Source organism: Lissotriton helveticus, chromosome 2_1, assembly GCF_964261635.1.
Source record: "Lissotriton helveticus chromosome 2_1, aLisHel1.1, whole genome shotgun sequence".
Classification (NCBI taxonomy): Eukaryota; Metazoa; Chordata; class Amphibia; order Caudata; family Salamandridae; genus Lissotriton; species Lissotriton helveticus.
In genome coordinates, this window is record NC_136059.1 from 2112190715 (window position 1) to 2112209256 (window position 18542).

The 18542-nt window shown below is 43.0% G+C and overlaps 1 protein-coding gene across 3 annotated transcripts in view; it reads left to right on the plus strand.

Annotated features, from left to right (window-relative positions):
- CEP44 (centrosomal protein 44) overlaps positions 1–18542 on the plus strand; it is a 302123-nt gene that overhangs the window by 158471 nt on the left and 125110 nt on the right. For all 3 annotated transcript variants that reach the window (XM_078677077.1, XM_078677079.1, XM_078677078.1), the window contains exons 7-8: positions 10577–10786; positions 18141–18216. In XM_078677077.1, the coding sequence (XP_078533203.1) occupies positions 10577–10786; positions 18141–18216 (286 nt within the window). The remainder of the gene's footprint in view (positions 1–10576; positions 10787–18140; positions 18217–18542) is intronic.

An 18542-nucleotide genomic window follows, 5' to 3' on the forward strand; every position in this document is an offset into this window, starting at 1 on the left:
CAATCAAAACAATAAACAGAAGAAAACAAGGTTGCAAATCCAGACCTTCTCAGGTATATTAAAGTATTTTTATGAGTTCATTGCATTCATACATACCCTATTTTTAATGATAACAAGTTAAGTACATCGCAAAACAGCGCATCAAATGTGATGGAGGTGATATTCAGTGCTCAGTGATATATTGTGCAAAGGTGAAGTATAAATTAGTGACTTTATGTACAGTGAGGGAAGGGAATGGGGAGAAATTTGGCCAGTGGGACACTATTATGCAGTTGTTTCTGTGGGCCACGTCCATTGGCTATGTCACAGAATACTTATAGCTGGTCCAAAGGACTGTACCATTGACGTTTCGACCCTAGAAATGCCCTTTTTGTGGGTCAATGCTGGTCTTCATCAGGACTGGGGGGCGGGAAAGGGGGGTGGGTGAACAGCCTGTTGAATAAGATTAGATTTCAGTCAGGTAAGGATTTGCGTGGGTAATGATTAAAGCATGTAGCAATGACATCAAAAAGATTATACGAAAGTATTGGAATCTTGTGGCAGGTGAGCTACAGACAGAGCAACAACCTTTGTTTGCATGGCGCTACTGCTACATCCTGATATCTGCCAATTAGGGTGTTTTTGACTTTGTTGACGGAGGAACCTTTGGGAGATAATGGAACTGGCAGGAATTGGGACCCTGCTGATTGGACCTCCTCAAGCACGTACACTGGGACACAACTATGAAAGTGCGTTAGACTCAAAGAGTTAAATGCACCCAGTCAATATAGGCTACAAAAGCCTATATTGCACCCTTGCACCATTATTATTTTACTTCAATGCCCTTGACTCAGCATTATCTCTAAGCATTAAGGATGTTCTTTAAATTTGGCCCGTCTGGTTCCTGTCTTTTTTTATGCTGCGATGTGGTCCTTATTGCTCGTACAGCCAACGGTTTACAGGCATTGCTAGTATCATTTAATGATTTCATGGAAAATCTAAACTTGAAAGTCAACCATTGGAAATCTTTAATTTTGACATGTTGGCCAAAAAATGCCTGATCGAAAAATATTTCTGTGGGGGTACACCAGTTGTCAAGGTTTCCAATTTTAATTATTTAGGTATCCTGTTTCATGCCAACCTGAATTGGGACAGACTAATTTCGCAGAGAGCCAAAAGGTTTGTGGCGGCATGTGAAGCGATCTGTGGCTATGCAAAAAAGCTAGGCCATAAGCCAAATAGAGAAATTATTCTGCTATATAAGAGCAAATGCTTTTCAGTGGGGACCTACGGCGCTGGTGTTTGGGGCTACGCTGGCTTGGGTAATTTGTAGTCCCTTGAAAATAAATTCTTGTGCAGGCTATTGGCCATCCCCAAATCCATGCCAAGTTGTATCTCCCTTCTAGAGCTAGGTTTGTGTTACCTGGAGGACCATGTGAGGATGGCCCCATTGCATTTGTGGCTAAAATTGTGGGGCACACCTGCGACTAGCTTTCCTTGTTTGGTATTAGATTGACTGCCTCAGATTAAATAATATGATTTCTATCCAGTGGCTTTCTTATGTTAAGGAAACCTTCCAAGTCCGTGGCTTGAGCACTTTTTTTTTTTAACTCACCAAGCAGTATTGACGTTCATTTTAAGGAGCAGGTAAAGCACAAGTGTTCCATTTCTAGGAAAAACGGCAGAATAGAAAGGTCCCTTGAAATGGTATCGTTTCTCCATAATGTACAAATTTCAACCTCAGAAGAGCTGAAAAAGTATTTATCCTGGGTAGCTAATCCCAAGGACAGATTCTACCTCACACACTTGAGATTACGTAATCTATTCTTAGTAGCCTTTCCATCAACAGGCTCTTGGTTTGCTTCACTACCTTCTTGTCCCGGTGATTCTGTTGATCCCCAATTTACGACGCACATTATACTCTATTGCACAATGTGTCACACTCCAAGATCTTTTTATGTCCATTATTACGCAAGATGAATTTTAGTGCTTATATGGATGCTTTATATTACTTACAGTGCTTAGACTCCGTATTGGGTTGTTAATCAGTTATTTCTACTACGCGTTAAAGATAAGAGGGAAGTATGCCTATTAAGTTGGCCAAATATTAGCTTTTTCTTCCTGACCTGATGTGTAGTACCCCATTTTAACATTGAACAATGTTTATAACAAAATGATAAACAGTTTTATTACGTGTGTGTTTGAACCATATCCTTTGACTCCATGATCCGGATTTTAGTTTTTCACACTATTGATTTACATTTTTATTGTTATTGTTTGTATATGAAACTTGTATAGGTTGTTCGTCAGAGAGAAAGTACCCAATGCTTTTCCGTTTAAAGTAGCGGGCCCTTAATTGAGGTTTTTGTTGTATGGATTACGTTTGGGCAGTATCCAGGTGTCTTTTTTTAAACAAGTGTGTGTTTTAGGTTTTGTTTTTACGGTACATCATATCATGAAAGTTGTTTTATAATTATTGTTTTATTATTGTGTTAAGATGTCTTTTTGATGACTTTTATGTCCTTGTATTGACCGAATAAAGAATTTACTTACTGACATTTAAAACCAAATCCATTATACGTACAGAGACTGTTTACAGATATCACATGTGGTTTAGATTTGTTTTCAGTATAACATGATACCCTTGTACCATTTTCAATATCCTCTATTGTGTGCGCTTTACAGGTGGACTGGTGTATATAATACATTGTTTGATTCATTTGTGTGTTTCTCACTGAATGTCATCTCGTTTGCAGAGCTAGTTATGTCCATCTCGGACATCCCAATCTCCTTATCCATTCATCATAGTCCACCCCCGAAACCTGAGTACCTGCAGGAGGGGGGAAATATCAGCATTTCGGTCTATTTCCTGTATTTTGCCTATTTTCTCTGACAACAGACGCAGATTCTGGCCAGAATCTGAGCCCAATGTGCATAGCAAAATGGCCAGTCAGAGCTAGTTTGACTGGAAGAGCATAAAAGCATGACTGGGCCTGGGAACTTTTGATATTGTGGGACCTAAGCAGAGAAGTTTAACTTACTTGCCTAGCAGCAAGTTGGGCTACACTTGTCAGGATGACCTGATCCTCTGGAGGACCTGCACTGTGCCTTCCTCACTTAACAACCTGCAAGTGTACACCCACAAGGTCTTCTCAGCCAGTTGCCAAGGAGGCAACTAAAACAAGCATTTACAATGCAATGGTCTTGGCATCATTAAAGGTAGAGCTATTGGCATTGCTCATGACATTTCTTTTTTTTTCTTTAAATCATAAATAAATGGCATTGTCATTTACATTGCCAATACACAGCACTCTGCACTCAACAGCACACAGCACTCTGCACTCAACAGCACACAGCACTCTAATCTCAACAGCACACAGCACTCTGCACTCAACAGCACACAGCACTCTGCACTCAACAGCACACACCACTCTGCACTCAACAGCACACACCACTCTGCACTCAACAGCACACACCACTCTGCACTCAACAGCACACACCACTCTGCACTCAACAGCACACACCACTCTGCACTCAACAGCACACACCACTCTGCACTCAACAGCACACACCACTCTGCACTCAACAGCACACACCACTCTGCACTCACTACTCTGCACTCACTACTCTGCACTCACTACTCTGCACTCACTACTCACTACTCTGCACTCACTACTCTGCACTCACTACTCTGCACTCACTACTCTGCACTCACTACTCACTACTCTGCACTCACTACTCACTACTGTGCACTCACTACTCACTACTCTGCACTCACTACTCTGCACTCACTACTCACTACTCTGCACTCACTACTCTGCACTCACTACTCTGCACTCACTACACACTACTCACTACTCAGCACTCACTACTCACTACTCTGCACTCACTACTATGCACTCACTACTCTGCACTCACTACTCACTACTCTGCACTCACTACTCACTACTCTGCACTCACTACTCACTACTCTGCACTCACTACTCTGCACTCACTACTCACGACTCTGCACTCACTACTCACGACTCTGCACTCACTACTCACTACTCTGCACTCACTACTCTGCACTCACTACTCACGACTCTGCACTCACTACTCACTACTCTGCACTCACTACTCTGCACTCACTACTCACTACTCTGCACTCCCTACTCTGCACTCACTACTCTGCAGTCCCTACTCTGCACTCACTACTCTGCACTCACTACTCTGCACTCACTACTCTGCACTCACTACTCTGCACTCACTACTCTGCACTCACTACTCTGCACTCACTACTCTGCACTCACTACTCTGCACTCACTACTCTGCACTCACTACTCACTACTCTGCACTCACTACTCTGCACTCACTACTCTGCACTCACTACTCACTACTCTGCACTCACTATTCTGCACTCACTACTCTGCACTCACTACTCACTACCTGCACTTACTACTCACTACTCTGCTCTCACTACTCACTACACTGCACTCACTACTCTGCACTCACTACTCACTACTCTGCACTCACTACTCTGCACTCACTACTCTGCACTCACTACTCACTACTCTGCACTCACTACTCTGCACTCACTACTCTGCACGCACTACTCTGCACGCACTACTCTGCACTCACTACTCTGCACTCACTACTCTGCACTCACTACTCACTACTCTGCACTCACTACTCACTACTCTGCACTCACTACTCTGCACTCACTACTCACTATTCACTACTCTGCACTCACTACTCTGCACTCACTACTCTGCACTCACTACTCTGCACTCACTACTCTGCACTCACTACTCACTACTCTGCACTCACTACTCTGCACTCACTACTCACTACTCTGCACTCACTACTCACTACTCTGCATTCACTACTCACTACTCTGCACTCACTACTCACTACTCTGCACTCACTACTCTGCACTCACTACTCTGCACTCACTACTCTGCACTCACTACTCTGCACTCACTACTCTGCACTCACTACTCTGCACTCACTACTCTGCACTCACTACTCACTACTCTGCACTCACTACTCTGCACTCACTACTCTGCACTCACTACTCTGCACTCACTACTCTGCACTCACTACTCACTACTCTGCACTCACTACTCTGCACTCACTCACTACTCTGCACTCACTCACTACTCTGCACTCACTCACTACTCTGCACTCACTCACTCACTACTCTGCACTCACTCACTACTCTGCACTCACTCACTACTCTGCACTCACTCACTACTCTGCACTCACTACTCTGCACTCACTACTCTGCACTCACTACTCTGCACTCACTACTCTGCACTCACTACTCACTACTCTGCACTCACTACTCACTACTCTGCACTCACTACTCACTACTCTGCACTCACTACTCACTACTCTGCACTCACTACTCTGCACTCACTACTCTGCACTCACTACTCAGCACACTCACTCTGCACTCTGGACTCACACTCTGCACTCACTACTCTGCACACTCACTACTCTCCACTCACTACTCTCCACTCACTACTCTCCACTCACTACTCTGCACACTCTCTCTGCAACTCTCTCTGCACACTCTGTCTGCACACTCACTACTCTGCACACTCACTCTGCACTCTGCAAACTCACTCTGCACTCACACTCTGCACTCACACTCTGCACTCACTACTCTGCACTCACTACTCTGCACTCACTACTCTGCACTCATGGAATCTTCCACCACACTTTCTAAAACTCTATAGTCCGAAGCATAATAGGCACAGGACCAAAAGAAGGGTAGACATTTGCTTAAAATAATCTTATTGTATTTATGAGAAGCAAAAGCGAGACTGTGAAATGTGCTGAATATCAGTTTGTTACGAATCAACAGAGTGGAGTTAGAGAACCAAGAAATAGTAATTTAGAATCCGGGTTAGAAGGAGTAGTAATCACAAGCTAAGGATCAACGGGCGCGAAACAGCGTGGTGGGCACGAAACGAGACGCAGCGTGGGCGGCGCGCACGAGACGCAGCGTGGGCGTGCACATCAGCTGAAGATCGCCGGAGAAGACACAGAGTCTGCCTGCTGCCATGACTGACCCGCTGCGGAGGGAAAGAGCCCGGTGAGTGGGGGTAGAGGGAGGGCGGCAGAGAGGGAGGGTGTGTGTGTGTGTGTGTGTGCGTGCGTTTGTGTGCGTGCGTGTGTCTGTCTGTCTGTCTATGTGTGTCTTTCGCGTGCCTGCCTGGGTGTGTGCGCGTCCACAGACCCTGGTCGGCTCGTGCACCGCTCTGTATTCCCTTGCGAGTGAACTCGGCGACAATAGATCGCGTTGCCGAGACCTAAAAAACTGAAAGTGGCATCATCAGGATCATGAATCCTCTCCAGTTTTCCAGACATTGAGCACTGTGAACCAGCACCATCTGTAACCCATCCCTTGCCTGTAAGGTGACTGCACCCCTCTTTCTGTCTTCCTTAGCACCAAAGGGACCAGACAGAAGTTAGCCTTCCCACACCTCATGCAGGGTCTATTTCCTCTGATTGATCCCATTGAATACTTGCTCAATAATACTTAGGGTACGAGACCAGGACTACCATTTTGGTCTATAACTGGTCGTGTAGCTCCAGTGACCAGACTTTTGAGGTTGTAACCCCCCTTACCAGGCATTGGTGACTGTATACTGAGGCCGCTGTGATGGAGCGAGATAGAAAACAAAATTTTGTTTAAACTCGTGAAGTCACATTTCCATAACATGAATAATAATATTAATGATTTGTGATATGTCATGCTAATACAACTTAGATTAAACTTTACACATGGGGGAACTAACATGTGTGCTCATAAACGTGCATAATTGTTGCATCTTTTTGTTCGTGCAAAATAATGAAATAATTTGTTTTCGTTTTTGTCACTACTAACTGCTGCAAACTTAAAAGAAGCATGTGCTTGTTTTGCTTTTCCTTGTCTGTGTGATGTCATTTCTACTATTCTAGGTGCACATAAGGTTTTATGGATTCATGAAGACTGGTAGATATAAAATGTTGCTTTATTTGTTTGCATTTGCTAGGTAACATTTGATTAATCGGGTGGGTTAATTAATTAGTAAATCCTGGGGTGAATACAGAATCTACATTATTTCTTACATTAATACTTTTCTTGTGTTTGTTTTATACTAGAAAGCATAAGTTGCCTGCTTTTGGGCCTAGTTTGCTCGAGTTAGTCCACTTTACACCTGTTTCAAGACACATTTTTCCAATTCTGTTTTTAATTGTTCCATTAATTTGTTCAACCACCCCAGATGCCTCTGGTCTGTATGCACAGTGTATTTTCTGCTCAATGCTCAAAGCTTCGCAAATTAATTTCATCAGTTTGTTATCAAAATGGCTTCCTCCATCACTCTCAATAGTGACTGGAAAACCGTACCTTGGGATGATTTCTCTGAGCATTAGTTTTGCTACTGTAATTGAATCACAATGTCGTGTAGGGAAAGCCTCTACCCATCTTGAAAATAAGCAAACAATTACAAGCACATATTTCAAACAATTGTGTAAAGGCATTTCGATGAAATCCATTTGTAACCTGGTAAAGGGACCACCCTCTCGACCAATTATTCCTGTCCCCACCACTGATTTTCTGTTTGGATTCATTTGTTGGCATGACAAACACCTTTGACAAAAAGATTCTGCAATAGTTCTGAACTTAGTATTGAACCATGTTTCTCTGAACGCTGGCAAATTAACATCAAGAAGAGGAGCAACTGAGACTCTGTCCTTGAGGAGAGACCTCTTTTAATGTGGCACTGGAGTATTCTTTACAAGTGCCATCTTTTATTCCAAGATCGTACTGAAGAAACAAAGTTGGGTTAAGAGCCCCAACATTTATATTTCTTACTCACATCAAAACCCTCTTGTGAATTTAACACTTGCTAAAAGGCTTGAGCACTTGTGAAGTTTCTCGCCTCCGTTTAATCGAGCTCTACAGAACAAAATCGCTCATGGTGCTAATAACGGAAATCTAGAGTTTCTGCTAAGGACCTGTAATCGGGATTTGGGGTTGTATTTTGGTCCCACAGGTGGTAGCATTTTAATATTAGCTTAACTATTTACTTACCTGTTCAAATAATTTTCCTGTTCGAAAGTAAAGCTGTCACTGGACATTTAGTTATTGAATGTTATTTACTGTGTCATAGTGAATCCAAATTTCTCTTCCCCTTTACCTCTTTGAATACATTTTGATTGCTCACCCTAATAATACTGAAAGAATTAATGGCCTGATTACGAGTTAGGCGGACAGGGTTACTCCATCATAAACGTGAAGGATATCCCGTCCGCTTTAGTACAGTTTCATTATATCCTGTGGAACTTATAATACGGCGGACGGGATATCCTTCACATTTGTAACAGAGAGCCCATCCCCCAAACTCCTATTCTGGCCCTAAGTGTCTAAAAGTATTAAACTAGTTATCCAGGTGGAGTTTGCCAGTATCTTGGCCCAAGGACACCTGTAGCCAGCGTAGGTCCCACACAGTATAGTGCTCAGTAATCACTGACACCCCTCCTCTCTGACCACTTATATCTTATATTATGAAAACATATGAAGCACACATACACCTAAGGGTTTCTTAGTTCTGTGACAACCAGGAGGGAAATAAAATGCAGCTCAGGCTAATCAAAAGCTTGCTTAAACAGCCAGGCCTTTAAAAGCTTCCTGAACTTCAGGAAGTTAGGTTCCAGCTTGACCGAGGAACGAAGAGAGTTCCATAAGACAGGGGTCAAGACAGACGCAGCTGCCCCCTGCTCTCTGTCGCTTGAAATGAGGGATCCTCAAGTGGTAGGCAAGAGAGGATCTGAGAGCTCGAGAAGGAACATATTTCTAAATTCTACTTGCTACAAAGGATAGAGCCTGGACTGAATGGATTTGGAAATAATACCAGCTGTTTAAAAAAAAGAGCTCTGTGTTCAATGGGCCTCCAGTGACAATTAAGGCAGTAGAGATATGCACAGGTCTATGCAATTTATATATTATCAATACTGCTGTATTTTGAATGATTTGTAGTTTGTGTAAAGAAGTTGGAGGGAGTTTGCATATTCTAAGCGGGACACAATTACTGCTGTTATAGCCGCTTTCAAAGCCTTGGGTGACAAAAGAGAGCAAACTTTCTAATGGATTTCAATAGGCCGAAACACTTTGCTGCTACTGCCTTGATCTGGAGGATCATGAACAATTAATTGTCTGCTGGGATAGGAGGCACATGGAGCTCAGAGGGACCGTAGATGTTGGCCCAGAGATCCGTTCTATGATTGAGAATAACCAAATCAGTCTTATCGGCATTTAGCTTGATGGAGTTAGGGCCCATCCAGTTCCGAATAAACATCCGGGTAGATTGAGTGGAATTTCAAAGACAAGACCGCACTCTGTTATTTTTTATTTTTTGTGTGTGTGTGTGTTTAACTTGTTCTATGTGGGGACATTGGAATGGTGCTGCCACCATATGTCCTGTACCTTCAAGTCGGTTTTATTACATATGTCATGTTATCATGGATGCTTAATTATGCTCATTATTGTCAATGATAAACTTTTCTCAATAAAGAAAAAGCACACGCCTGTACAATATTGAGCATGGCTCTAGCTTGCACATCTTTAAAGGGCATTGTACTCACACTTAGAAAAGAGAGGCAATAGCTCTACCTTGTTAATTGTATGCTAATCGACATATTATTTGGAAAAAGCACAACAGGTTTCGCTCTTGTAACAAAAATTAAACGTAAAGGCCATGCATACTCTGGAAATACCCAGCAAATGGTCCCGAAATCAACAGGGACAGTTTAACCTTGTTAGTGGTTGTGAAGTAATCAGATAATGGATTTCAAATCTCCAAGCACAGCTTTTAAACTCTGCTTATGACTTTCAGAATGTGATTCATTCTGATGATGAGGAAATTGATTCTTAAGGAGTATGATGATAATTTAGTGACTCTGGGATGACTTCTAAAGCAATCCTGTTTGACGTGCATGGTCTGTTTAAAGCAAAATGTAAAACAAAATTGCCACCTGGTCAAGAAATTATGATCAATTTGCACCTGGGCTTAACCCATAATTACCATTAGTTTGTCCAGATACATTATCTAGTCATGCCACAGAGATATTTATTATGGCTAAATGAACCACACATGAATTAGAGTTCTTATGGATGATATATTGGGGAAATTTATAGAATTTAATGGCATGTGTAAATAGCCTGAAATAAAGTAGTCTTCATTCAGTCAATCTACAAAACGTTTTCATGACATTCATTTATCTACTGTTGTCTCATTCAAGCAACTTGGGCAATGTCTGTGTATCAACATTGTTGGACTGTTATAGTGGGCCTTGTATTGTCCGTATTTTGGCGTTTTTGATTAGATTAACCTCAAGACTAGACAACGTGAAGATTAATTTCATAAATATGGACTAGTCTGCATATTTCTGAGGAGTCTATATGTACATTTAAGAGAATAACCCTAGAAATCTGTGAACTGATAACGTGTATTATTTTTAATGCAGCTGAAACACATTTCATAACTACAGTAAATACATTTTTATAATGGATTCTCTTTTATATTTGGTTGCATCTGTTAATTAAAGTTGGTGGTTTCCTTTTCAGAACTCTGAAGACACGAGTCAAGTGAAAATGTTACAGTTGCAACTTTTAGAATGTCAGGAAAAGCTTCAGAAACTAAATTGGATGGAGGAGAAACTTCTGACCTTAGAAGAAAAAATGAAAGGGAAAATAATCATTGAGGAAAAAGACTGGGACAATCTTTTGAGCAGAGTCCTCCTTGTTGAAACGGAGTTGCTACTCCGATCCAAAAAGGTGTGTATTTCAATGTGGCAATGCACATTGCTTATGAAGATGAGTGAGGTAGGTTTGGAAGCCATGTTTGCGATTTATCATCAATATGCTAATGTAATTCATGAAACCTCGTCATGAAGCAAAAATTGCACCTTTTGCTAAGTCCTCATTTTTTGTGTACGACCAAGTGATTTCAGTTTTAGATTTGATATGCTAACCTTAATTAATACGCTTGGAAATATTTTCATTAGTCATTAAAGTTTGTTGCAACAAATATGTTCTTTTCCTGAGTTGGTTGCCATGCAGAGAAGGTGTTGGCTGCTTTCATGTGAGTCAGAAGATCCTTCATCTGGTAGTGCTAATGTTCTATATGAACCTCAAGAATGCTGGGTTTTATCACAGTTGATGTGTAAAACTATCTCCTATACTGCAACCAAATACCACAGAAGTTTAAAAATATATATAGCTTTAATCCTGCCATGTAAGCAAGATAACGTATTTTCACAATTAAGATCTCATGTAATTTATTTGTATAAATACAGCATATATCTATAGATGTATCTATATCTATCTATCTATCTATCTATATATATATATATATATATATATATATATATATATATCAAGCTCCAGAGTTACCCACTCGTAGGAAGCACTCGGACTGCTGTTTGAAGTAACACTCCTTTATTGGTATGGACAGTGTTCATGCAGCAATTCTTTAAAGGCAGCTTAACCCTCTGCCTGACGCGTTTCGGAAAGAGGATAACTGCGTATCAATAAAGATTTTGAATTGACTACAATCAAGACATCTGGCTGATCAATAATTATGCTTGGGAAGTCGTTTCTGTTTGACATTTGTCTTTATTGCCAAACATTACTTGCACTACATTACTATCTATACAAAATTATGATTTTCTCGGGTGCAGGGTCAGTTTGGAATTCAGTAACGGTGGATGTTATCCGCCAAAGTGGGGTGTATATGGGTCACATCTCAAACCCAACGCACTGTGGTTATTTTCTGATGATATAGGCATACTGGGTAGTGTAGATTGGTGATGGAACTTTGTTAAAAGCTCTGACCCTTGTTCACAGTGACTATTGAAATGTTCAATGACCTCACTGATTACATATCAAATGACATCACTATTGACATCATTCACAGAGCTATCTGACTTGACTATAACTTACGTCCCCACAATGCACTGGTTATGACCTCACATATTACATCGCTCTTGAAATGTTCAGTGACATCACTAATTACATCATCCACAGAACCTCTCGCACACCCACTCATATACCCACACAAGCACTCTCACAACCACTCACAAAAACACTTGCAGAGCCATACAATCACTCACACACCCAGTCACACTTGTAAAACCATGCGCACAGCCACTCAGTCACCCATACAGCTAGTAACAGAGCTACTCAGTCAAACATACAGGTGCTCACATACCCATTCACTCATCCACACAATAATTCACATACCCATTCACACATCTATACAAGTACTCACACGCCCACTCACTCCCCTATCCAGCCACTCACACAGACACCTAGGGTATAATACAGCCACTTAATAATCCATGTACCCACTCAAACATCCAATAACTCACCAATACACCCACTTACACACCTAGTTACTCAGCGATCAAGCCATTCACACAGACACTCAGGCACTCCTATAACCACTCGCACACTCATAGAGGCACTCACATAGCCACTCAGTCACCAATACAGCCCAGCCGGTTAAGCACACCCTCACCCACCCATACAGCTACTCGCACAGAAACTCACCCACCCATATAGCAACTCTCAGAGCCACTAACAGTCACTCAGTCACCCATACAGCCACTCACCCACCCATACAGCCACTTACACAGTCAGTCATCCACCCATACAATCACTCACACACCCACCCACCCACCCACACAATCACTCACACACCCACCCACCAATATAACCACTCACACATGTACTCACTCGCCCACACAGTTACTCGCACACCCAATTATTCACCTATATATCCACTCACACACCCATACAGCCACTTACAGATTAACAGTCTCACAGCCACTCAGATGACTTATATTAGAAACACTATCATCTTTACACTTACTGGATGACATTATCAGTGATGTCATTGACCATGTCATGAGTGATGTAATATGTCTGGTCATAGCCAGTGCATTTCGGGGGCGTAAGTTATAGTTGTCTCATGTAAACTATAACTGCTGAATTTCACTGCTTCTGTATGAGAAAAATCTGAGCCTAACTATAACATCCCTGTAGCCTTTGGTTTTTACAGTGAACATACACACAAATATAATTATCAGAGAAAATAAAGTTTGTCATCTGCTTCTCACATCACAAGGTATCCATAGATTTTTCCAGTATTATATCTTTAATAGATTCACAATTTTGGATAATGTCCGAGGGGCCCAGAAACCTGCTTTTTAGGCCTTGCAAAACCTGTGAGAAATCCAAGCTATAGTCGGATCCCCACATTGAGTGCTTATACTGTCTGTACCCCCAACACAAGTCAAATCAATGCTAGTACTGCCGTACTTTTTCTGCGATGACTCTTAAAGACAGGAAGGCCAGACTACTTCTCTGGCTCCAGATAAAGAAGGCAGCTCATTCAGACTCGGACAGAGATGAAAGAGGACGTACATCCTCTCAAAAAAGGAACAAAAATGAGGACTCAGCCTCTTCTTCCACAGATCAAAAGAGGTCGAAATCCCATTCCAGGGAAGTAAATGCTGGGACGTCGGGTGACCAGGATCATCCTCAACCTTCTACTCCTCTCGGAAGGTCTCCATCTGCTCATGTGACACCATTCATAGAGCCAATAAGTCTGAAAATTCGCCCATCTACGGACGCTTCGACCACAACACTGTTGACTGCAGCTTTGTTGTTGAGATTGTAAACGATACAAACCGTCTCGACGCCAGTGACCACAGCGCCGTCAACGACGTGAACGTCAAAAACCACATTCCCCTCCTCGTCGAGGGCTCTGACCACAACTACAAAGTCAACAAGACCATTGACGACAGCCGCATAGTGCCAAAAAACCCTTAATCGTCGCCACCCAATATTCTGTCAATGAGGATTACATTGACCCCGTCGGCTGTACAGTCGACAACAACAAAAAAGACCATCCACATCTCTCACCAGGCGCATAGCTCTAAAATTTCACCATTAACTCCTGCAAAGCACTTCAAGTTTTAGGACTCTGGAAATGAAGGTCTGTTTGGCCCTATGTAAGGTCCTTCACAACTGAATGGGTAGTGCCAGAAAATGGAAGATGATGAGATTGACCAGGCTCTGACCACTTACCTTCCAGGTGAATATTCTTTCCGGAATATGATATGGGAGGTTGCCCGCAGGTATGATACCTCTGCGTATTCTCCCCTTCCTCAATGAATCTCTCGCACAGGGCAAGGTTCCTTGCACCTTTAAAAATGGAACGGTCGTCCCACTTATAAAAATACCTGGGGCAGACCCCTTGGACCCGTCCAATTATCGGCCCATCTCCCTTCTCCCCTTGATGGCCAAAATATTAGAGGCCCACGTGTCTAGACGTCTTTCAAATTTCATCGAACACTCTGACTATCTAGAACCTAACCAAGCTGGCTTCCGCCCGTCACACTCAATGGAAGCGGTGATCCTCGCAGTTCAGGATACTCTTAGAGTCCATGCGGACAAGGGCAACCACCAGGCCCTGGTGCTCCTGGATCTGTCGGCCGCGTTCGACACGGTTGACCATAACATACTGTTGAACCGTGTCGAACAGGCTGGCCTCAGGGGACCCACTCTCAGATGGATTGCTTCCTTCATTACTGAACGGACGCAATCAGTAAGACATGGAACCTTTACCGCCTGAGACTCTCTTCCCTCTGTGGGGTACCTCAGGGATCATCACTGTCGCCACTACTGTTTAATTTATACCTCAGACCCCTGATACACTCCCTAAAAAACTATAGATTACCATTTTCAATTACGCTGATGACCTGCAGCTGATAATACCTCTGAATTCCCCAGATTCAGGGCACAGTTCCGGGCAACCATGTCCCACATACGGAGTTGGATGGACCTGAACCATCCAAAACTCAATCCAGGCAAGACGGAACTAGCACTGCCTGGAAAGAGTGAGCTTAGTTGGGGCCCGCATTTCTGGCCGTCCGATATGGGCTCTTCCCCCATTGCTTCCCCTTCGGTAAAAAGCTTAGGGGTCATCCTCAATGCAGACCTGTCGCTTAAAGGACAGGTGGGAGCTGTCGTCTCCTCTAGCTTTTTCCAACTTCGGAAAATTAGGAAAATTGCATACCTGCTGACTCACTCTGCACTCATACAGGTAGTGGTAGCCCTGGTACTCTCGCGCCTGGACTTTTCGAACGCCCTATATCTTGGCCTGCCACTGGGCTTGCTAAAACGACTCCAGATGGTTCAAAATCAGGCGGCAAGACTCATTTGGAAACAGCCCAAATGACAGTCAGCTAGACCGGGTATGTCAAAACTTCACTGGCTACCGATGGCCCAAAGGGTCGCCTTTAAGACGGGTTGCATAGCTTTTAAGGCATTGCATGGCAAAGGCCCCAAATTTGTAAGAAACATGATTAACAACTACAAACCCCAGTGTAACCTACGCTCTGCCCATCTCCACTTGGTAACTATCCCGTCCTTCAAACGAAAATAGCAAGGAGGAAGCTGTTTCTCCTACCTAGCCGCCACTTTCTAAAACTCCCTCCCCTTGTCACTTAGGAACTGTGACAATCTCTTGGTCTTCAGGAAGTCCCTGAAGACGTGGCTGTTCGAGCAAACATACGCCTAGGGATTTGGTTACTTATCTTTGCAACAGCGCCATGAAACCTACGGGTGTACGTGCGCTCTACAAATGGTTATTAACGTAACATAACATATCACTACGAAGACCAAGAGGAGGAACATCATCTACAAGGCTCGTCTATAACAGTCCCTGTGTCTCTGGTACAGACCTGCGATTAATGATAAACGACTATTGCAAAAGATTTCCAGATGCTAACCCATCAGCTCTAAAAAAATTCGAGACGTAAGGATACTCTTGACTCTTCACCTTTTCAGAGAAGTCCTGCAGTATCCCTTCATAAAGAGAGACCTGTTTCCTTCCCCACCTATCACAATAAGGGACAGTCTTGTTAAAAGTAACAACGGACATCAACCAGAAGAGGGTGAAATTACGTTTGATTCAGCGATCGAAAGAACTGAATGGGATGAGTACATCGTCCCTCTACCTGCTTCACCGACTCCACGTCCATCCTACTTGCCACCCAGATATAAAAGTTGTTCTCACTACCTAGAGCTCACATTTAAGCTTTTTGACTTAGCACTTCCAACTAAGCACATGAAATGTTTATATTATGACTTTAAAGATGTGGTTTAACGCTCAGTGAGATCCATAACAATCGTGGACTATATTTGGCATGAGGGACTCAAGTTAATGAAGACTCCAGCATCTGCAGGAGCAGTGTTGCCAAAACTTGATAAAAAAAAATAGAGCACCAGAGAATTCACCAACTTGTCTTATTGGTCATTGGCTTCACTGATTTCTAAGGTGTATGGTACCAAACATCTTGCCTTAATAAATCCTCTTTGATGCCAGCGTTGGATTTATTAATAAATTCACACAAAAAAACCTTTTAGAGGATCCCCTGAAAACCTATCCGGCACTGATGTAGTTCCTGACTTGATTTCGCCAGCCTGCCACTATCAGGCATGTTTCTGACCTCATTGAATGAGAGCCAGCGCTCCCAGAGGACAAAGACAAAGCCTACTCTGTTCGGAGGTTTTTCACACCTCCTTCAGGACAGGATGGTCTTCCTGGGCAGGAAGCTTCAAAGGCAATGCTGCCTTTAAAATCCAACCCATGAACCTCCAGATAGTGGGGGTGGCCATGCCCCCTTTCCTGCTCCACTTTTGGTAGGAGAAAAGGTGGGAAAATGAGTTAGATTGGGAGAAGGGTCCCCACTAGCCTACACTACCGTTAGGTCTGGGGCAGGTGAAGTGAACCCCTCACCTGAAATTCGACCATCTTGCGATGGTGAGAAAACATCACATCAAGGCAAGGGTAGTGCCTCTTCCCACAGGAAGTGGTCACCAGTGGGTGTAGACACCCTAAAGCTAAGTAGTCAATTGGCTACTACCTGTCTCCCTTTGTGACACCCCTAAATTCAGTATTTAGGTGGCACCTCGAGACCTGAACATCGGGATATGCCGGACAAGAGAAGACCAGGACAAAGAAGACCCGCTGCTTGTGAACTAAAACCCTACTGCAGAAGAAAAAGGTGCCAAACCCTGCCCGCAACTCCCAGGCCTCTACAGTCGCTGTTGCTGTGTAGTCCTAAAAGCTGAAAGGGCTAAAGAGCCTCCGAGCACATCCAGCCCTCATGAAATTGCTGTGAAGGTATCACTTCCCTGCACACCGCAGGCACCGATCCTGTGAAGTCTGGTTTGTTGATGTGGTGCCCCAGATGACCTTGACACAGCACTGAAGCGAGAAAAGATACAACCGCTCCAGGGGGTCAGATCTGTCTCCCCACCAAGTTTGGAGACAAAAGTACCTACCGGAGCCACGGCGTACCAGTACCCGGTGTACTGGACCCCCAATGGCATACACCAAGAAGAAAAGTCCACTCTGGACTCTCGAAGCACCAGAAGCAAGCACCCGTCGATGCACGCAAGACCCACTGCCTGAGTGTCCCAGCTGTCCCGAAATCGCCTCTCCATGTTACCTGCTCCTGACCATGAGGACCTCAAGACATACGACATCTGGCTGGCCTGTTATCTCTGCTCTCCGAAAGTGCTTTGCCTTAAAACTGTATGTATGGTCTTAAAAATTATTTAAAAATCAACATTATTTTTACAAATTGGTATCCGATTTATTTGTGAGTGCGTCTCATTTATTACCTCTGCGAGTACAACAAATGCTTAATGCTACCCTCTGATAGGCCTAACTGCTCGCCCACACTACAACAAAAAGAGTTAGTTTTTTTCAGGTGATCTACGTTCTCTTTGTTACTTATGTTATCTGTGGTTCTCCATTTTCCAGCGTTTACCGTAAAAACTTCCATTGCAAGCCTGTCTTTACATAGCAGTATTTCCTCAAAGTCAAAAGACAAATTCATCCTTAAAACCCAAATAGGTGTATTTCCTCCGACAGTATAGATAAACACACCCAAACAAACCATCATGGCAGTTAATTTGAATCATTTCCTTGATATTTACATTTGGTGACCGGACATTGGGGAAGAAATATTTTTAAATGGTTTGTGCTAAAAGCATTAGATAATGTGTGTGGTATGCGCAGTTGAATTTCTGAACATTTTTATCTTTTCAGAATGACTTATCTGCAGAGTTTAGCAGTATGAGCGAAGAACGTACGTCTAGTAGAATCCTGAATCCTCTTTCTCCAGGTAGGTTTTGACGGTGCTCATTTTACTCAGAATGTCAGCTCGGACACTTTTGTAGTCCTTTCTCAGTGATAACACGTTTGCATTGCTTTTCTCCATATGGTACATATTCTCTTTTTTTAGTCTTCCCACAAGGCTAATATCGGAATTTGTAGGTTTTGTTTGATAACGCAGCTGTCTCCAAGAGATATTGTTACTGGTTCTTTAAAATATACATATCGTGGTCTTTTGACCCACATAAGAGTATTATTTACACCCCAGGCTATTGGCTGGTTGGTGTATTATTCTTTTTTCTTGGAAAGCCTCCCATTGGGATGCACGAGGGACTA